The 21,434-nt window shown below is 37.4% G+C and overlaps 1 protein-coding gene and 1 non-coding gene across 4 annotated transcripts in view; one reads left to right on the top strand and one right to left on the bottom strand.

Annotated features, from left to right (window-relative positions):
- Positions 1–19,858, top strand: part of ZBTB44 (zinc finger and BTB domain containing 44) — a 76,127-nt gene extending 56,269 nt beyond the window's left edge. Inside the window, exons 2-5 of one of the 3 annotated variants that reach the window (XM_066365247.1) lie at positions 5,477–5,561; positions 7,865–8,028; positions 9,308–9,608; positions 12,348–19,858. In XM_066365247.1, the coding sequence (XP_066221344.1) occupies positions 5,477–5,561; positions 7,865–8,028; positions 9,308–9,608; positions 12,348–12,630 (833 nt within the window). In that variant the 3' untranslated portion in view covers positions 12,631–19,858. The remainder of the gene's footprint in view (positions 1–5,476; positions 5,562–7,864; positions 8,029–9,307; positions 9,609–12,347) is intronic. The other 2 variants (XM_066365244.1, XM_066365246.1) reach the window with 2 other exon arrangements.
- On the bottom strand, positions 11,917–11,992 carry TRNAS-GGA (transfer RNA serine (anticodon GGA)). Its single transcript has one exon. It is a non-coding gene; the product is annotated as a tRNA-Ser (tRNA).
- Positions 19,859–21,434: the final 1,576 nt, after the last annotated feature.

Raw genomic sequence — 21,434 nt, 5'->3', positions numbered from 1 at the left:
TATGTGCCCTGACCAGGGATCAAACCCACAACCTTGCTGAGCCGGAATTGATGCTCTATCCACTGAGTCACCCAGCCCGAGCCCTATTTAGTATTCTTTATTTAAAGAGTCAAGGCAAAATGTAATCCTGTCACAATTTTTTTGGCAGAAATGATTTAATAAAGTAAGTATGGGTGCCATAAAAGGAATTTATTTTATTTTTTTAGCCAGAGAGAGAGGGATAGATAGGGACAGACAGGGAGAGAGATAAGAAGCGTCAACTTGTAGTTGAGACGCCTTAGTTGTTCATTCATTGATCTCTCATATGTGCCTTGACCAGGGGGCTCCAGCCAAGCCTGTGACCCTTTGCTCAAGCCAGCAACCTTGGGCTCAAGCCAGAAGCCTTTGGGTCCTGTCTATAATCCCACGCTCAGGCCGGCGATCCTGCACTCAAGTTGGTGAGCCCGTGCTCAAGCCGGTGACCTGGGGATTTCAAACCTGTGTCCTCAGCGTCCCACATTGATGCTCTATGCACTGCACCACCACCTGGTCAGGCAAAAAAGTGATTTAGTTTTTCAGAAATTTTTAATTAAGTATAAAATGTGTTTGTTTCCTAGTAATATCAACTAATTGAAGTGTTTCAAAGGAGAGAAATGAAGTACTGGATTCTAAATTTTATGGGGAAGTAATTTCATCCTATGTATCTATTAACAGATGGTATTTATTAAATGTTCACATATATGGTGTTGTGTAAACTATTATGATTAGTACGTTTTAGCTTTCATTAGAATGTTGCAAACAAAAGTTTGCTTGCTGTTAATGAACTGCACAGCGTCAGCAGCTCAGGCCTGTTCAGCTCTTGCACACAGCTTGTTTGCATATGGTAAAGACATCAGCAAAGTGCAGTGCTTGATGAAGACGGTCTAGTTTTTTGGATCTACCTTCCCAGTAAAAACAACAATGTGATTTTTTTAAAAGGTACCTTAAAAGTATTTGAAAAAATGGTTGGGGATAGCCTACCCCAGATAGATAAGTAACTATCAGAGCACTAAAACAGTTTTTCCCTAAGATGTGTGTGCCAAAACACACATGAGCTTTGGTTCATCAACTCAGAGTGAAGGAAATAGAAGTCAAAACCCAGGGGATGTCTAGGGATTTAAGTAAGGGCCCTAAAGTTCTATACCAATAGAACGAAACCTGCTCCCCTTCCTCCAGACTCCAGGGGACTGTGGAAACAGTTGTGTTGGCACTGGGCAGACTAGAAGATGAAGCAGATGGGAAACACAGCCCTGAGAAGCTGTGGTTGCACTCAGTCCTCTGGCAGATTTACATCTTGATTATTGCTTGCTTGGGGAAGGAAGCAAAAGGATCTCAGGGAATTTGGTTTAGGTAGTGCCCTCCAGGAACCTAGCAGAAGGAAACATAAAGCTTCTATGAAAAGGGACATAGTCATCCTAACTTCTGCACATCAGTTCCTTACAAACCATTTTGAAGGGCAATAATCACTGTCAAAAACAAGTAGGCTACAAGGAAGCATGGCAGACAGAGCCAGTGGGGGGAAAAGCAGGCTGTAGAAATAAATTGGCATAGCCAATTGACATCGTTTTCACACAGATATAAAAGAAATATGCTTACTATGTTTAACAAAGTAAACAAGTTTGGACAAAAATTGCAGAGAATAGTAAACTAGAAAGTAATTTAGCAGATTTGAGAAAAAAACAAATAGGGCTTCTAGGGGGGAAAAATGACCAAAATAAAAAACTCAGTCCACATTTTAGCAGCAGATGGGACTTAACAGAAAGAGAACTGGTAAATCAGAAGATAAATTAGAAGAGACTGTATTAGGGTTTTCCAGAGAAACAGAACCAAGAGGATAGATAGAGATTTATTAGGAGAGATACACTGACATAATTATGGAGGATGAGAAGTCCCACAGCTTGACGTCTGCTGGCTGGAGTCCCAGGAAGCTGGTGGTGTAGTTCTTTCTAGTCCAGACCCAGAAGCCTGCAAACCAGGAAGGCTGCTGTCCAAGAGCAGGAGAATGCGGATATCCTAGCTCAAGCAAACAGCAAATTTGCCCTTCTTTTAGCTTTTGTTCTGTTTGGTCAGGGGATGGGATGATCCACACCAGCATCAGTAAGGAGATTTTTACTTGGTCTCTACAGATTCAGATGCTAATCTCTTCCAGAAATACCCTCAAAGACACATCCAAAAATAATGTTCTACCAGCTATTTAGGCATCCCTTAGCCCGGTCAAGTTAACAGAAAATTAACCATCACAGAGACAATAGTAAAGACTACAGTAGAGAAGATAGGGATTATGGACAATGCCAATATAGGTTGGACAGAAGTCCTAAATGGAGAAAAGAGAATGGCTGAGAATTTTCCAGAATTGACGGAAGACCCCAGCAAATCCCAAATAAGAATAATGAAACAAAACTAGACACATTGTAGAGACAATTCAGTGGGGGGAAAAAAAGACAATGCCTTGAGAAGAATAGGACTTTTTAATGTCAGAAGCCAGTAGAATGATGTCCTCAATGTGCTGAAGAAAATTACTACCAATCTATTAGTCTACACACAGTGAAAGTATCATTCAAGAATGGAAGTGAAATAAAGACATTTTCAAAGTAATGAAAACAATTTAGCAAATCATTACTGAAGAAATTTCTTAAGTGTGGTACATACATACAATAGAATATTATTCAGCCATTAAAAAGAATGAAATCGTGCCATTTGCAGCAACATGGAGGAACCTAGAGGGTATTATGCTAAGTGAATAAGTCAGACAAATGCCATATGATTTTACTTATATGTGGAATCTGAAAAACAAATGAACAAACTCAGAGATACAGAGAACAAATTGATGGTTGCCGGATAGGGGGGAGGGGTTGGAGGATGGGTGGAAAATGGATTAAGTACAAATTGGCAGTTATAAAATAGTCCTGGGGATGTCAAGTACGGCATAGGGAGTGAATGTCAGTAATATTGTAATAACTACATATGGTGCCAGGTGGGTACTAGACTTATTGGTGGGATCATTCCATAAATTACGTAAATGTCCAACCACTATACTGTATACCTGAAACTAATATAATATTGAGTGTCAACTGTAATTGAGAAATTAAAAGTTGAAAAAATTCTTAAGGGTAGACTTCAGGCAGAAGTAAACTGAGCACAGATGAAAGGTCTAACATACAAGTAGGAATGAAGAGCAAAGAAAGGTAAGTATGTAGACAAGTATAGGTAAACACTGCTGTGTAAAAGTCATAATGTCTTGTGAGGCTTTATCAAAACAAAGTAAAATATCACACGATAACTTATAAATTGCAGAATGGAAGTAAGTGGGAATGGAGTTAAGTGTTCTAAGATCTTATACTGTATTATCCAGAAGGAAGTAAATGAATTTTTTAATTTTAGACTTTGATAAGTATGGGTCTAATTTCTGAAGTTACCAGTAAAAAAGAATGGGAAAATATTATGATCATGTAATTTCCAAATTAATAAAAGGAGAGAAGTGGAATGATTATTACCACTTATACTCAACAAGCTGATTATGCAATATATAAAGAAATGCAAAGGTCCAAGAATAGTTAAGATGTTCAGGAAGATAAAGAATAAGGTAAGAAGATCTGCTGTGTTAACTGATGGTTGGCACCGAGGCAGATACTGACAAGTGGAAGGAACGAGTAGAAAACTTGGACGCATACTGTGTGTTTAATGCACTGCAGAGAAGAAAAGACGGGCTTGTCAGTAAATGTGTTCAATCACAGAATCAACTCCAGGTGGATTTTCAAAAAGAAGTAAATGTCAAGGGCAAAATACAAATCTTTTGTAAGATATTTTGAGATAGGGAGGGATTTTTAAAAACAATATCTAAAAGCTATAACTGTAAAGGAAAAGACAAAATTCAATTAAATTAAAATCGAAAACTTTGGTCATCAAAAGAAACCACAAAAGGAAAGTTACGGAAGAAGGAAAAATACTTGTTACATGTATCGCTGACAAAGGGCCTGTATTCGGGATAGAAGAAACTCATGATAAAAGAGCAAACAACTCAATAAAAAGACATTTTCCAAAAAAGGTTCAATAAATATATGAAAAGGTGTTTGCCCTTGTTAGTAATAAGGGAAATGAAACTTGAACCACTGTAAAATATTGCAACACACCCACCAGATTGGCAAATTTTTAAAAATTTGACAATACCAAGTATCTGTAACGATGTGGAACAACATAACCCTCATACACTGGGTAGTAATGTAAATTTTGTATAATCTCTTTTGAAAAGAGTTTAACATTTTCTAATGAAGTCAAAGATAAACATATCTTAGGAGCCAGCAATTCAATTCCTATATATGCATTCAGTTACTTGTCCAAAAATATTCACAGCAGCATTGTTCTTAACAGCCTGAAATGGTCCATTCAGAGTGAAATAGGTTATGAATATCAGACAGTTTTTAAATTTTACTTACCTGTACTAACATGGATAAGTCCACAGTATTGAAGGAAAGAAGCAAGACACAAGAATACATGCAGTGTGCCTGACCTGTGGTGGTGCAGTGGATGGGGCATTTACCTGGAAAGCTGAGGCCCCAGGTTCAAGGCCCTGGGCTTGCCTGGTCAGGGTACATATGGGAGCTGATGCTTCCTGCTCCTCCCCCCTTGTCTCTCCTTTCTCTCTCTCTCTCTCTCTCTCTCTCTCTCTCTCTCTCTCTCTCTCTCCTCTCTCAAATGAATAAATACTTTAAAAAAAAAAAAGAATACATGCAGTGTGACTCAATTTATATAAGTTTACAACCAGACAACACTAAACTATAGTGTTCATGGTGATAATGGCAGAGTTTTCCTGAAAGGGCATGATATTGAATATTTTTGGCTTAACGGCCCCATGGTCACTGTTGCACCCTCAGTGACTCCACTTTGCCACTGTAATATGATAGTACATGGTGGTTGGTGGTACATAGCTGTATCCCTGCAGAATGACCCCTAGTTTATAGGCACATGTATTTGAGATAACGGTTGCCTCTTGGAAGGAGGGGTTTGTGACCAGGGAAGGGTGGGTGGGACTTCTAGGGTTCCAGGAGTGTCAGTGGAACTTGTGTGGAAGTTGCACATATGTTCACTTTGTAGCTACCTTTTTAATTCTACATAAAAGGGATATGTCACAAAAGATTTTTAAGATAAAAATTGGTTCCTTGAGTGATTGTTACAATACTTAATTTTACATGAATTTTTGTTTAGTTTACATTTGAATTGCTCTGCTTGTTTCTAAAATTTTTATCAAAGAAATATTCCAAAAAGAATTTTAGTAATAAGGTTGTTGTTATCTTATATACAAATTCTTTTTAAATTCCATCAGTATTTAAAGTGAAATATTATAGAACACTTAGGATATACGTATACATTAGTCTTTTTCAAGACTTGAAGATACAGCTTGCAATTAATATCTTGGCTTATTTATACCAAAATATTGACAGCTGTCTTCTTTTGTTTTCAGGCTCAGTAGATGAAGGTGTCACTGAAGGGTTACCTACACTTCAAAGTACTTCTAGCACTAATGCTCATGCAGATGATGATGATCGGTTAGTACTAACATAGTATGTCATTTTAAGCATTTTATTTGGGAATTATATAAGAAGTTTATTGGGACCTCATTTTAGTATATTTTTCATAATAACGAGGTGGTATCACATCGTATTTGTCAAACCCTTATCCATATACCCATAATTCCTAAGTCATCTTTGGATTGACTCTGTTTGATATATATAAGGGACGTTTCAGACTTAACATGGCCAAAACAGAACTCAAGGCTTCTAACTCCCCTTCAAGACCACTCCTCCGGTCTTTCCCCTCTCAGTAAATAAAATAACATCATCATTCCTCCAATTTCTCAAACAGTATCTCTGGTAATTACACTTGTTCTTTTCCTCACTCTCCATTGCCCCTCCCCATATTTAATCCTTAAGCACGTCCTCACATCTCTACCTCCAGAACATATCCCGTATCAGTCCACTTTTCCTCCATCTCTGCTACAGCCACCTTAGCCCAAGTCACCACCATCTTTTGCTTGACTACTACAGTAGCCTTCAGCTAGCCCCTGATTGCATTCCCCCTACCCTAATCATTCTAGGTGTAGCAACTAGAATGGTCTTTTTTAAGTCAGGTTATGTATGCTAAGCAGTAGATTCTTAAATGATTTCTACAGAGTCACACTTAAAATCAAAGCTCCTTGTTAATGTCTTTTAAAGCTCTACATGGTATGATTTCTGCCTAAGTCCCTTTAAGCCATTCTCCTCCTTGCATGTTACATTTTAGCCTTGTAGGTCTCCTTTTAGTTCATAGAATAGCCTGTATTTCTTTCTGCTTTGGGACCTTTCGGCCACTTAGGGCTTTTATTCTCCCTGCAATGTTTTCTCCCCTGAGTTTAATGTTGCTGGCTTCTTCCTTGACTTTCAGATCACGGTCTAGATAAGTGTCAATTCTCAAGGAAGCTTTTCCTGACCACCAGTCTAAAATAAAGCAGCATTAACCACTGTTGGTTCACCCTATTTAATTCTATGTTCTGATAATTTTCTTGAGTATTAATCTGTCTCTGACCACTGAATTAACTCCTCACAGAGAGTTAAGGACAGACTTAAAAACTGTATTTGTTGAAAACTTGAAGAATTTAAAGACTTCAAATAAAGTTTATTGTTTTTGAATAGCTAAACCTGGCACAGCAGGTTAGGTACAAGAATCACTTGAATTAATTAATGAAGGTGTAAACAAATGAAAATATGCCTAGATTTCTTAATTTCAAACATTAATGAGGTTATGTGTTCTATACTAGATACTGTGGTAAGTGGTAGAGATATTAGAGGTGAAATGTGACCTTTGGTGGTACAGTTTGCACAGTGGATAAAGCTTCGACCTGGAATGCTGAGGTTGCCCTATCAAAACCCCAGGCCTACCTCAAGGCACATACGACAAGCAACAACTGCGGGTTGATGATTGCTCCTTCCCCACCGCCTTTCTCTCTCTCTCTCTCTCTCTCTCTCTCTCTCTCTCAAATCAATAAATCTTTTAAAAAAAGAAGAAAAGAAATGTGTAATCTTTGCTCTCAAAGAGATGAACCAATTTTACGGGAGGGAGAGAGGTTGAAGATAGGCAAGTAAACATAATCTTGAGTGATCTAGAGAGGGTTCTACTGTTCTTTGTAGGAAGCTACCTGCCTAAGACACAGATAAGTCAAAGAAGGCTTCCAGGAGGAGGCAGTGATTTTGCTGCATTTCATAAATGACTAGGCATTATCTATGCAAAGAAGATTGGCAAGGAGAGAAAGTTAAATGTGCAAACTGCAGCACTGAGAGAACTATTAGGAGGAACTGTTTGTTGTAGAGCATGTTTGGGGAGTATGACAAGACATGAAGCTGGAAGAGTACACAGAACCCATATCCTAGGAGTGCCTTACAGAGGGGTTTAGACTTTATTATGAAGGTAACTGAACCATTGCAGGAGTTGAAGCAGAGCTAATAGAATCAGAGAGATCATTGTGAAGCAGAATGATGGCTTAGAAGGCTGTGAGGTTAAAGAGGGAGTTATTAATTCAGCCTTGAATTGATGAGGGCCTAAATCAAAGCAGTGGTAGAAGAGGATTTGAAAGATTAAGGATACCTAAGGGACTATTGTTTATGATATGTTCTGTGGCCGTACATCCTTGCTTAAGATGCTGGCCTTTGGGGACAATAGCATTCTTCATATCGCTGTCAGTGAAACTTGTCATCTAACAGTTAAATTGTTCAAAAAGTCTTTTAAGTGTTTTTCATTTGTTCATTTAAAATGCAGAAGAAATGTTTGTTCAACTTAAAAATCAGAGCCTGGTTGCCTTCTTTGGTCTGTTTTTTAGATTGGAAAATGCTCAGTATCCCTACCAACTCTACATTGCTCCTTCTACCAGCAGTACAGAACGGCCAAGTCCAAACGGTCCAGACCGACCTTTCCAGTGTCCAACTTGTGGGGTGCGATTCACCCGTATTCAGAACCTAAAACAGCACATGCTCATCCACTCAGGTAATGTCATCTTTCCTGTTATGCCATAAATGAGTACTCTACATTTTATTTTGGAATCCCAGTTAAAAATAGAAAACAGGTGGCTTTGAGTTCAAAAATATATAGGTATCTCTGAGAAGTCAAATAAGAACAGATAAACCTAGGTCTGTGGCTGAAGTGGTGCACTGTCAGAACACTGTTTCCTTGATATGTTTTCCATAAGTGTTCCGATGAGAACTTGGAGCAGAGAGAGAGAGTGTGTGTGTGTGTGTGTGTGTGTGTGTGTGTGTGTGTGTGTGTATTATGTAAATTAAAGGTACTGGGTATGTGAGGTGTGTGTGTGTGATGAGGTGGAGAAGCACAATACAGATAGTAAGCAAAGGGAGATAAAAAGGTGTAAGTATTCTTTGTACTGCTCTTACAGCTTCTCGAAGTTTGAAATTATTTTCAAATAAGTGATTTTTAAAATTTTAATTCTGCAATCCTCAATTTCTCTGTGTCCTGACTAGTTAGCTTTGTAATCCTTTTTTAGTATGAAAGAGATTTTGGATAAATGATATATAAAGCAGATTTGGAACTTAAGTTCAGTGATCACATAAAGGCAACAAGATTCTTGTAGGTAAAACACCTATACTCGGTGATTACTACCAGTTCCCTATGACTGTTAAATCAACAGATAATATTGTGAAGGCTTTAAAATTTTTTTGCCAAAACTGCAGTAATAAGTTAGAAACCATTAATGTAATTTATAATGTACATGTTAATTTCTACATATTTTTCTATCACAGTTACATTAAATACCCCAAAACCCAAGTGCCCAAATGGTAGTTCTGTCCTGATCATTAATTATATTCAGAGAAGTTATAATATTTCTTCTATCTTCTTATTTCTCTCTGAGGTTTGGAATGAAGGGTAGGTACTGATCTTTCTCACATCTTTCCAATGTAAACTTTACTACTTTAGTGAAATAAATGTTATATGGAGACTTGGATTCTATTTAAATACTGTAGTTGTCTTTTGAAGTCTTCAAAATAGATGATTTAGAAGGGTATTCAGAAATCAATGTATTAGTTTGTTTACCCCACCCCCCATTGCTTTTCTGTCTTTTTAAACAAGCAGTAATGACTGCAGATGTTCTGTGCCTTTTCTGAGATAATGATTTAGCATTTATTTTTTGCTGGTGATTTTGTCTTTTCAAATTCTCTATTGCTGCAAAATTATAGTTCAGAAGTTTGGGAGGTTTATGACCCTTCTGTCCATTTTGTTTTTAGATAATACTTTGTTTTGCTTTATTTTATAGGAATTAAACCATTTCAGTGTGACCGCTGTGGGAAAAAGTTCACCAGGGCTTACTCGCTAAAGATGCATCGCCTAAAGCACGAAGGTAAACGCTGTTTCCGGTGCCAGATATGTAGTGCCACTTTCACTTCCTTCGGGGAATATAAACACCACATGAGGGTTTCCCGGCATATTATCCGCAAGCCTCGGATTTACGAGTGCAAAACATGTGGCGCCATGTTCACCAACTCTGGAAATTTAATCGTGCACCTGAGGAGTCTGAACCATGAAGCGTCAGAGCTAGCAAACTACTTCCAGAGCAGGTGAGGTGCACAACAAAAACCGAACCAGGAAAACTGCTTTCTCAACTCTCTTTTCCTGCTTTTAGGGCAGTCTGCTCTATCAGGTTGCCTGGTAATCAGTCACAATCCTTTTAAGTTCCCACTGTCCATCCTCCGATCTCCTGATCTGATAAAATTTTGCTGAATCTTCTAAGTATATACAATTAAATATATTATTACATTTGAAATTAGAACTCTCTTCCTGTAGGAGTAGACTGTTTATCCTCTTAGGTATTGGGTTTGTTTTTGTTTTTGTTTTCTGTCCCCCCTTTTTTTTTTTTAATAATACAAGGTTAAGGTAATTCTATAGTGGATCTTAAATAGGCGGTATTGGAAAGCTTACCATACTCAGTGATATTGGGTCATTTCAGACTCTTCGGATGTTCGTAAAATTTTTGACCATTTCTCTTTCTCTCAAAATTCTGTATAAAAGAATATAAGATAAGAGAGATTTCAGTAGCAGTTGTAATGGATGTGATTATTTAGGTCAAATCAAGTTTTTCTTTTTTTCTTTCAGCTTCATGCTTTTACTATTACTAATTTATAATAGAATTACCTTTCTGATATATAGGGTATGCAAGGGAGTCAGATCCTACTTCTAGCTCTGCCACTAACCGCTATTGTGATGGAATATGTCACTAACAGATGGAGAAGCTTGAAAGTTTAGAAAAAGATAAAGTGTAAGCTTGAAAGGTGTTTCCTAAGACTCCTTCTGCATATAAAATTTTGTTGTCTATTTTTAATATACATGTGTAGGAATGCTCAGTTTCTTATAAAATGAACCTTAAATTTTAAATGATTTTTATTATTTAAATCTTATTTCTCAATAAATTTCAAATATTTCTGCATAGATTTTGCTTTTCAGATCAGACATTTGCTTTAAGGTAATTATTTCTAACTGAGCATCTGGTTATCATATCACTACATCTAGATTATCCGTGTCATATTAAACATTGTTTGGGACTAAAATAGTGTCCCCGTTAACCACTCCGACTGTCAATATCTTTCCTATACGAAGTCCCTCTGTCCTCCACTTCTCTTATCTAATACCTTAAAACTTTATAGAATGTATAGTATAACATAACACATCTTAAATTGCTTTTACAGATGCTCAGACTTTAATTTTCTTATTAATACTGAACAATTATAAAATAACTATTCAATGTATTAGTTGACATTTCTAATATAATAAAGCAATAAAGATTTAAAGAAAGCATCTAAGATAAGACTTATTTATCAATGTCTTAACCATGAAAATACTTATAGTTGAAATTTAGTAAATATAAAAAAGTATGAAATATAAGAAATTAAAGACCTTTTCTGATTTCACTACTCAAGAATATATGTACTGTTACTAAATTTCTGGTATATTTTATATTCAGTAACTAAATACTTATAATTTATATTAATACATTATTAAATACTTTGAGTTATCAGGAAACTAAATAGCCTCTGAGGACTGTAATATAACTAATTTCATGGCATTCATTTGCAAATTCTGAGTCAAATGTAATTTTTTAGTTTTCATATGCCAAATCTAACAGCAGGATACACTTGTTAGTTTTTTACAATTTTCTGTATAGTAGATTCTGCTTAAGATAATTTATGCACAAGGATTTAGTTTCTTAACTAACTTATATTCAGGAAGTAATAAAACTAGGTTTATATACCTTTTTTTCCTTAAGGTATAAGAGGAGGGGAGATAGTGAGGCAGACTCCCACATGCACCCTGACTGGGATTTACCCAGCAACCCCATCTGGGGCCGAGCTATTCTTAAAAGAGCTATCTTAAGCGCCCAGGGCCATGCTCGAGCCAGTCAAGCCACTGACTGCAGGAGGGGATGAGGGAGAGAAGGGAGAAAGAGGAGGGAGAAGCAGATGGTCACTTCTGTGTGCCCTGACCGGAACTCAAACTCATGACATACGTATGCCAAGCCAATGCTCTCTATATGCACTGAACCACCAGCCAGGGCCAATATATACCTTTTTTTTTTTTTAATTTTTTTTTTTTTTTTAATTTTTCTGAAGCTAGAAACGGGGAGAAACAGTCAGACAGACTCCTGCATGCGCCGACCGGGATCCACCCTGCACGCCCACCAGGGGGCAATGCTCTGCCCCTCCGGGGCGTCACTCACCAGAGCCACTCTAGCGCCTGGGGCAGAGGCCAAGGAGCCATCCCAGCGCCTGGGCCATCTTTGCTCCAATGGAGCCTCGCTGCAGGAGGGGAAGAGAGAGACAGAGAGGAAGGAGAGGGGGAGGGGTAGAGAAGCAGATGGGCGCTTCTCCTGTGTGCCCTGGCCGGGAATCGAACCCGGGACTTCTGCACTCCAGGCCGACGCTCTACCACTGAGCCAACCGGCCAGGGCCCAATATATACCTTTTAATAAATATATAGTCCAAGAAAGGTTAAGCATAAGTTATTTAAATGATCTTTGCTTAACAGAAACTCTTTTATGTAAAACAAGAATGACTATTTAGGTGTTCGAGGTGACACTGAGTCTTACCTGTTGTTGCTGGTAACAAGAGCTGAGGTACTTGGCTCTAATGAATTGCATTGGTTCATATTGAGGACAGTTTAGAAATTAAATTCCTGAATTTGATCTTCATTCAAAAATTAGAGAAAGAAAAAATCCCAATCTTGTTTTACAAATCAGGTCTTTTTATTGTCTTATTACCAGTTTGAAAATTAACTCTGTGTTTCATCCTTTGCCTCTTGTCTAGTGATTTCCTAGTACCAGACTACTTAAACCACGAGCAAGAAGAGACCCTTGTTCAGTATGATCTTGGAGAACACAGTTTTGAAAACAACTCCTCTGTTCAGATGCCTGTGATTTCACAGGTCTCCTCAACCCAGAATTGTGAAAGCACTTTTCCCTTGGGGTCTCTTGGTGGACTGGCAGAGAAGGAGGAAGAAATGCCAGAGCAGCCAAAGACCAGTGCTTGTGCCGAGGCAGCCAGAGAGGACCCCCCAAAACCAGAGCTGTCTTCTATAACTATTGAGTAATTTCATGGTTTGGCTTCATTTTAGTTTTTGGAAAGTGCCTGTGCTTTGTCTTGTACTTTTTAATTTAATTTTTAAACAAAAAAGGGTTTGGGGAAAAATTTTCCTTGTTACTTTGTAAACCCTGCAGTTGTTTTATTTTTGATGGCTGGGAGGTTGGTTCTGTAAGTCACAGTAACATGTTGAAACATGAAAGAAAACTATGAGACTTCAGGAGAACCAGTTGACTTAAAACATATCAGTTTCGATTTCCATTGGTAAAGGTCTGCTAACAACAGATCATTACGCTCTGATTAAATGAATATTGACCTTCCTGGGATGAAAAGGTACACCAAAAACAAATTATTAAAAAGAATTTGACAGGTGGCCTGAATAGACATCTACTCCTATACACCTGACATTGTACAGTATTTTGTAAAGCCACTTGTTTTGGGAAGTATTTATGGTAAGTTTTCTTAAAAATTATTAGGATAAATACTTCTGAAATCCAACATACCGGTACTCTTTTTTTGGTAAGTTTTGTCAATTCTATTCTGATTCTTCATGGTGAAAATTTGATACTGGGATAAGCATTTCCTGTACCTTAATAGTAGCAGTCCTCCAGATATTCTTATTTTACTTCTATAAAAGAAGGCAAAGAACCATGATGGAGAATAGTTAAGCTATGCATGAAATGACCAGGAATGGAGAATGTAATATGTAAATCTCAGTTTCATAGGAACTCTTTAATACTGCTTTTCTCGATAAAATTGTTTACCTGGTCTTTGAATGTTAATATCTGACTAATTAGGTCACTGCCTAAATCAGTTTTCCTCTTGCCCCATCAACAATACTTTCTCTGCATATATATATGGTCATGATACTATATAAAGGAAAAATATTGGAGATACTCTATATTTTATATGTAGGTTTGTGTATTGTTGGGGATGTTTTTATTATGCTGTTTTGAACAAAATAAAGAATTCTCTGGTAAGGCTATGTTCTTAACCCAACTAAGATTGTTTACAGAAATCCCATATGACAGTGATATAGTGCCCTTGTTCAAAAATATTTTTAGACATTGCCAAGTTTATTAAAATCAATTAGTGTAGTTTCTACACACTGTAAGCAATAATGTAAAAGATGAGAAAAGGCTATAAATGATGGTTAGTGACTCATAAAGCTGGGGGAGAAAACACTTGTTAGATGAAAGGAAAACTAAAATTAATGAATAACACCTCATTTGCTGCTGAAAAATGAAACCTGGTTTATAGTCGAAATTTATATGGTACTCTTCTTGGCTGGAGTGTACTTTGATCTAGTATCATTTAAAACTATCACTTACCTTGATCCTAAATGTTTATGAGTTCGTGAACAGTGAACTTTTAAATAACTCTTTCCCTATGTATGTCCCCAAAGTTTAATAATTAGGAAAGCACCTGATTAGATCAGGAGAAAAAGAAATAAAATAGTTTCTCACTCAATAAAAAAGATCTGAATTTTCTCCAGGTGCTAGACCTTAGTAATAAAATACATTTTTAAGTTTTAATATAATTTTTTCATTTCTTAAAATTTGCTAATTCTGTAATTTATTTTATCCCCCACAAATGTAAAGGAAGGGAAAGGAAACTCATTGGAGATGGAGAGTTTTTAGGCTAATTGTCTTTCAGCCTCTTTGCATAGTGTGCCGTCTTGAACTCGGTTCAGCTCCTTATCTTCCTGCATACCTGTTTTACCCCTTTGCTCCCAGGCGTGTATGGATTGCCTTCGGGAAAGCCAACACTGCCTGCTGTGGTGGGCTCCCAGGACTTACACTTCTTTACTCAAAGGGTTGACTTTCTCCAACGGACTAGTAGTGAGAGTACTGCTGCCTCTCAGCTAAAAAGGTCAGGAGCTTTTGTTTGTAACGTCATATACTTTGAAAACTGTTATGCCTACCAGTAGGTAAGTGTCAACGTTAATTTTTAAATTTTATATGGACAAGACAAAGATTGTGACCCTCAGATCTAAAGGTTATTTTAAAAAGAAAGAAAAAGGAGAGAAATAGGGTTAATGAAATATATTAGCATCCTTTGGGGATTTTGTTGGTTGACACTTCAGCACTGCTCTCCCACGCACTCAGCCGGCCAGGGACGGTTTGGGTGGTCCGGCACTGGGTGTTCTCAGAACGGGGTTGCCCCGCTGGCTGCTCTTCCCCGAGGGAAATTTAGCTTCTCATTTAGTAATCACAGATTGCACAGGTTTTCAAGTTTTATGAATTTTGAATATAATACTATGTAAATGCATCCTTGGTTACTTGTTTACTCTCCAGACCTTAACAATATGGTTAACTAGTATTTAACATAAAACAATATAAACAGAGGCCTTCTTTTCTCTATTCCAGGGAGGCTCTACATTTTCCTTGATACACAGTTTTGGGGTATTTAGCTTGCGGATCTCTTTTAGAAAACTAAGCTGCAAGGGGTAATTATATATCATTTTAATTAGATTTATTTAAAATTCATCTAAGTGAAGGGTGTTTAAATACTGTATGTAAATTTTACCAGAATATATGGAGAACATTGCAAACGGATGAAAGCCAGTTACATTATCTCATTCGTGAGAAACTATCATAACTAAACATAAAAGAATCCAGTTTAGAATAATTAAGTAGAGCTGTCTTGTCTTAAATCCCAGGTGGGTGACTGTGATATTTAAAGGGCTTCAATTTTAGGGTAGACGATAAATTCCCTTTTTAAAACCAAGTATTTTATACAAGAAAAATGCTTATTTTCCATTTTTAAGCTACCAAATAGGTGTCCTGACATTGGAGTAGAGCTGGGGCCGCACTTCCTGCAGCCCCACTCGCCGGTGTCTGTGGCTACAGTGAGTTCTGACAGTGGCGCGTCACATGGCGGTGACTGCACATTCAGAAACAACGGGATTCATATTGGTGGGTGGGTTCTTTTACGTTTTCTGTAAAAGGAAGCAGATGGAGATTGTTGCCCTCAAATATATTTAAATAGATTTTTCTTAATTTGAATTTTAAGTAATTTTTATTTCAAATAATCAGTTACACATTTAGTTACATTGTCAGTTTTTAAAATAAAGTTCTTGATTTTTTTGAGACAGAGTGTACTAAAATGTTTAAATAGCCTCATTGAGCCTTACATTTTAACATTTCAGCAACCATCTGGATTACAGTAATTTGATTTCATGTTATCACACATGCCCTTTGACCAGGGGTCCCCAAACTATGGCCCGCGGGCCGCATGCAGCCCCCTGAGGCCATTTATCCAACCCCCGCCGCACTTCCGGAAGGGGCACCTCTTTCATTGGTGGTCAGTGAGAGGAGCACATTGACCATCTCATTAACCAAAAGCAAGCCCATAGTTCCCATTGAAATACTGGTCAGTTTGTTGATTTAAATTTACTTGTTCTTTATTTTGAATATTGTATTTGTTCCCGTTTTGTTTTTTTACTTTAAAATAAGGTATGTGCAGTGTGCACAGGGATTTGTTCATAGGTTTTTTTTTTATAGTCCAGCCCTCCAACAGTCTGAAGAACAGTGAACTGGCCCCCTGTGTAAAAAGTTTGGGGACCCCTGCCTTTGACTTTTTAAAAAAAAGTCCATTTCACTAAAGTATTTTACCAAGTGGAATGGACTAGGCAGCACATCTAATGTACTTATTATTGGTAACACAACTGTTACCTTCCAACTACTGAGCCAGGCCCTCCCAATGAGTAAAGGATTCCCAGGGAGCCTTTGAAAGTTGTATTGCTCTTTCAGTATTTTCTTACTATTTTTTATTCTTGTACTCATCTCAGTCCAAATAGAGGCCACTTACCTAGTTTAGTGGCTTTTATATTTTGAAGATGCTCAGACTGTGTTTTAGTCTCTCTTAGCTTTGTAGTCCCTGAAAAATATCTTGCTGTGTGGTGATTTGTACCATACTACATGGAGAGAATTCTTATTACTTGATTGAATGAACAATCCTAAAATTATAATATTAACTGAAAGGAGTTTGAGATTTAAGGAACTGCTGAAGAGAATTAGAAACTTCCATACAGCAATTAACTCTATTTTCACTCATCTTCAAAATGTGAAGTTGTAACTCTGAAATACACCCATGCAAGGGGTCATAATTTCCTAGATGTTGATATTAATTTAGGGGGACTCATAAAGTTCACTTTGAAAGGACCCAAAGTTGCCAAAAGGTAATAAATGTTTCTTTCCACTGTAAGTTATTAACATTAAATGCTTTATTTATAATATATTTAGATTTTGAAAGTTACTGAGAGAAGACTGTAGAAACTTGATTTTTTTTTCCTGACACAGTGAAACAATAGGGTGAAGCTCTGTTATCGTGAACACGTCCATGAGGAATATTTATACCTAAACACAGGCTTTAAGTTAAAAATCATCAAAATTTAAATGAAGTAATTTTTTATTTTGCCTATACCCATTTTTATCTTTCAGTTGCTTGACAGAATGCAGTGACAATAGAAAGATGGCAGCAAGACAGATTTGCAAAAAGCAATATTAACCAGTGAAGTGAAATTGAACCGATTTCCAGGTTCACCTAAGAACAGACCCTCTGTGGGCAGTTCATTTGTACATTATCAGTATGTTGAGATTTATTAGTGGAAAGTTAAATCGGCCAGATTATGGGATGGAGATTCTTGGTGATCTCACAGTTGTACTTTTTTAACTTGATACAGCATTAAACTATACAGTTAGGTATTTTCACTGTATCGTAGTGACTATATTTTCATGATAGAAAAAAATAATAGGCCCATGTCTTTACATCTTTGCAAATAGTCTGTGCACAGATGTAAGACATTGTTATCAGAATCTCCGTTGGGCAGTATCCCAACAGTGAGCTGCCTTAAAGTGTTCGTGCTACTTGAGTGAAAGTAAGCTCCCTCGGTATAGGACCCAGGTCAGTTCCAACTAATGCCAAGGTTCCTGTTTACACAATAGTTAACAAAGAATTTAAGAGTTCAGACCATTGGTAGAAAACAAAAACTTTTTAAAAAAATAAACTCATCTTTTAATTTTCAGTTTGAAGTGCTGGTTTATATAATCAAAGTTTTTGATTGCCTTTCTCCTTTCCATTGCATACTATTCCTGATTAAGCTTAGAGCCCTGGGATCCATTGTGATGATTTATTGATAACATTTGGCTTAATGGTTTGAGGGGTTATAGTTTCATGATGTTTATTAAATTGTCCATGTTTTCCCAAATGCCATCTAACCATATCTAGATTTCATTCAGTTAAGTTTTTAAAAATGTCCTATAAATAAATGTTCAGGTTACCAAAGTACCTGCTGAGGAAGAATAAGTCTTCCCTACTTTAAGGAGCCCGTCACCTCATAGCACCCATTGTTCCCCTTGGTGTGAGTGGGGACTGTGGTCATCTAAATGTGGGAACCCTTCATGCAGCTTCTAGAAACACCTTTTTCTAGAGAGAACCTTTTCTATGATTAGGTTATAAGTATATTTTTCTTTTATTTGAGTTATCAATTGAATTTTCCAGTTGGCAGATGCGTAAAGTCTCTCATACTGAGAGTGTTCCGTAGTGACCGGGGGAGGGGGTTGCACTGCTCCACCTCCAGGTGCCTGCGATGCGTGTGTGCCATCGGGTGTTTGAAAGGAGTCAGATCGTTGAACTTGATTCATTTTCTTCATTGTACAAAGTGATGGCTTCTAATGCCTGTGTTTAAGATATAGTCCAAAAACACCAGTCCCTGAAAGGGTAAACTTTGGCTTCAATCCAAGTCCCCCCAGTAATACATTTGATTTTTCTGTTGTTACCGGTGCTCCCGCAGCAGATGAGATTTGCCCGCCTCTTCGCAGGGCCCCTTGATGGCACCTTACGTCCAGTTGAAGGGTAGTATGTGGCGTCTGTGCACCTCTACTATCTTTTCAAAAGCCATTTTATAAAAATCCTACGTAACCTATTTTAATATTTAAATATATATATTTGTGAGAGATACTTATAGAACAGACCTTTTTTTTCTTTTACTTTAAAATTCCTGTATTTCCATTTTTAAGAGTAAATTAAACTTTCCAGGTTTGGGACACTTCTTTTTCCACAGCAACAAAATGAGAAAGTCAGATCGAGATAATAGACCATAAATCAGCAATAGAAGAAACTGATGTCTGGTTTGATGTAACAGAAATGAATTTTTAAATAAAACTTTGTTTCTGTAGTTTCATATTTGCTGCTACATTAGCTCAGTATTTTACAGAGCTAACGTATAGCTCTGGCTCCGTTTCAAACTGGAGTACTGTCAGCACAGCCAGCCTTGGAGGAAACTGCACCACAGTCTTCCAGACGATGACCACTCTATTTAGCTGATGCATGCTTTCATGTTCACCTATCGCCCAACATCAAGGAAGTGGGGGGAGGCCTTGCTAGTTATAATTCTTTTGGGGCACTGAATTTTAGTGAAACCCTTGGGGGATGGTAATGCTGGGAGGAAGTGTGAGTTAAATGAGGCCGATGGGTGTTTTATGTTGTCGACCCTCCTAGAACCAGTACAGCCCTCTTACCTGGGCCAGGTCCCAGGTCACCAGCTCTGTATCCAGTTGTCATCTCATTCAAGTATGGCTTTACTTGGTGACAGTTGCCATAGCTAAGTTACTTGGCATGTTTGACTTTCAAAAGTAACAAAAATGGTTCTTTTTTGGATTTTGTTTTATTTCCTAAAAATGTATACAATGTCAGAACTTCACATTTTGTATACTAATATCTGGCTATTAGTATTTTGCAGGAACCATAGTTCTTGGTGACTACATATATATATATATATATATTTTTGTGACTTTTTTGTAAACTAAGTGCCGTTTGAACGTTACAATCATTTTTAGAGTTATTGTAATCAATGTGAATATTGTTTTTCAAATCTGTTCTGAGCCTCTAGTGTTTGCTTTGTGCACATATGTGTATTGTATATATTCTGTAAAGCGATATTGTACTGAAATATTAGCTCGTTTGCTATAAGGAAAGTATGTATTGAGTACCCTTTTGCTAGCCTGGTTGTTAAATCTTTTTTTAAAAAGTTTAAACTTTTTTTTAAAAAAATCTTTAAACTGGCCTTTATTACACGGTCACAAATAAAGTTAGAAGGGATGGGCAGGAAAAAACTGGTTTTGCGTGTCTTTGAATAGAAACATAAGAATAAGATATGGGTTTTTCCTCATTAAAATATCTTAATGCTTCATGGAGTAAAACTGCCTACTGCAGTTTATTATTGGCTGGAAGGGAGAATTGATGGTGTTGGTTAGGGTCAGTGGATAAGAACAGTCACCAGAGTAATGCATTAAGTAAGAAAGAGCTGCCAGTGCAAAGTCTGCACAAGCACCTTCTCTCGATTGGAAAGGGACATAAAGAAGGCTAGAGAGCCATCTGATCCTACAGCTATTGAACCAGGTTCTTGTGCAAAGCTGCTTCCTGAGTGGTGGTTGCATCTTAATAAATTACTCTCAATATTTCTGAAGTTATTCTTTATTGATTAGAGACCTGTTGCTGACCTTTCAATAATATAAGGTCTACCGGAAAGTTCTGTCCATTTTTGGAATAAAACAAAATACAAAGTTTTCTTACCGTCAATAAACTTTATTAAATAATATAATTGACATTATTATTAATGATTTTTTGCCAGCGTGAGGGCAATTTGTATATCCCATTTTTGAAAAATGTTTTATCTTTTGATGCGAAAAATTGAACCAGTGCTTGTTTGATATCTTCTTCATTTTTTAGTGTTTTGCCCTTCAAAAAATTTTGTAAGGACAAAAACAAGTGCTAGTCGGAGGGTGATAAGTCCGGGCAATATGGTGGATGCGACATGCTTCTGTAGCATTTCTTCCTTGTTGAAATTCGTAAAAATTACAGTGGCGTGAATCAACTTTGTTTTAGTTAATTTGCTACGTCAGTATGTATACATTAAGTGATAAAAAATAGAGAGGCACACATGCACCAAATAAACGTGCTTACGTGTCTAAACTTGTGATAGAAACAGAACTTTTCGGTAGACCTTACATATTAGAACCAGGGAGTCAAAATAGGTACGTATGGGGGAAAGCAGCTCATTGCATAGGTGGTGAGCCTGTGAGAGCCCAAAGGAAGAGCTTTCTAACTTGAGACTCATCTTGATGTGGATTTTGACTGGTCTGTAGAATGAGAGTAACGGTGAAAAAAAATTAGTTCATTGGTCCCAAGCTACCAAGGTCACTTTAGAATTAAGTTAAGAGAGGAAGAGAGTAAATTTTAAGAAGCATTCTCTTTCATTCAGTGGGTGTGTTGAATGTTTTAATGCCAGTTTACCAGACCATTCAAACTGCTGGGTTCTCAGTAGCCTCACACACAGGTGATATATATAAATGCAAAATGTAGAACTTAATTATATCCTCGAGTTTGATTTGCATATGAATTACAAACCAGAAAAGAATCCTTTCAGAAAAGGATGCCAAAGGTGTCCATGAATTAAAATTACCAGGTTGGGCATTCTCTTTTGTTTTTTTTTTGTTTTGTTTTTTTCTTTTTCTTTTTTTTTCTTTTTCATTTTTCTGAAGCTGGAAACAGGGAGAGACAGTCAGACTCCCGTATGCGCCCGACCGGGATCCACCTGGCACGCCCACCATGGGGCGATGCTCTGCCCATCCTGGGCGTCGCCATGTTGTGACCAGAGCCACTCTAGCGCCTGAGGCAGAGGCCACAGAGCCATCCCCAGCACCCGGGCCATCTTTGCTCCAATGGAGCCTTGGCTGCGGGAGGGGAAGAGAGAGACAGAGAGGAAAGCGCGGCGGAGGGGTGGAGAAGCAAATGGGCGCTTCTCCTGTG

Source organism: Saccopteryx leptura, chromosome 2 (genome assembly GCF_036850995.1).
Source record: "Saccopteryx leptura isolate mSacLep1 chromosome 2, mSacLep1_pri_phased_curated, whole genome shotgun sequence".
NCBI classification, from domain to species: Eukaryota; Metazoa; Chordata; class Mammalia; order Chiroptera; family Emballonuridae; genus Saccopteryx; species Saccopteryx leptura.
The sequence above is the reverse complement of the archived record's forward strand: the minus strand, read 5'-3'. Positions and strand labels throughout refer to the sequence as shown.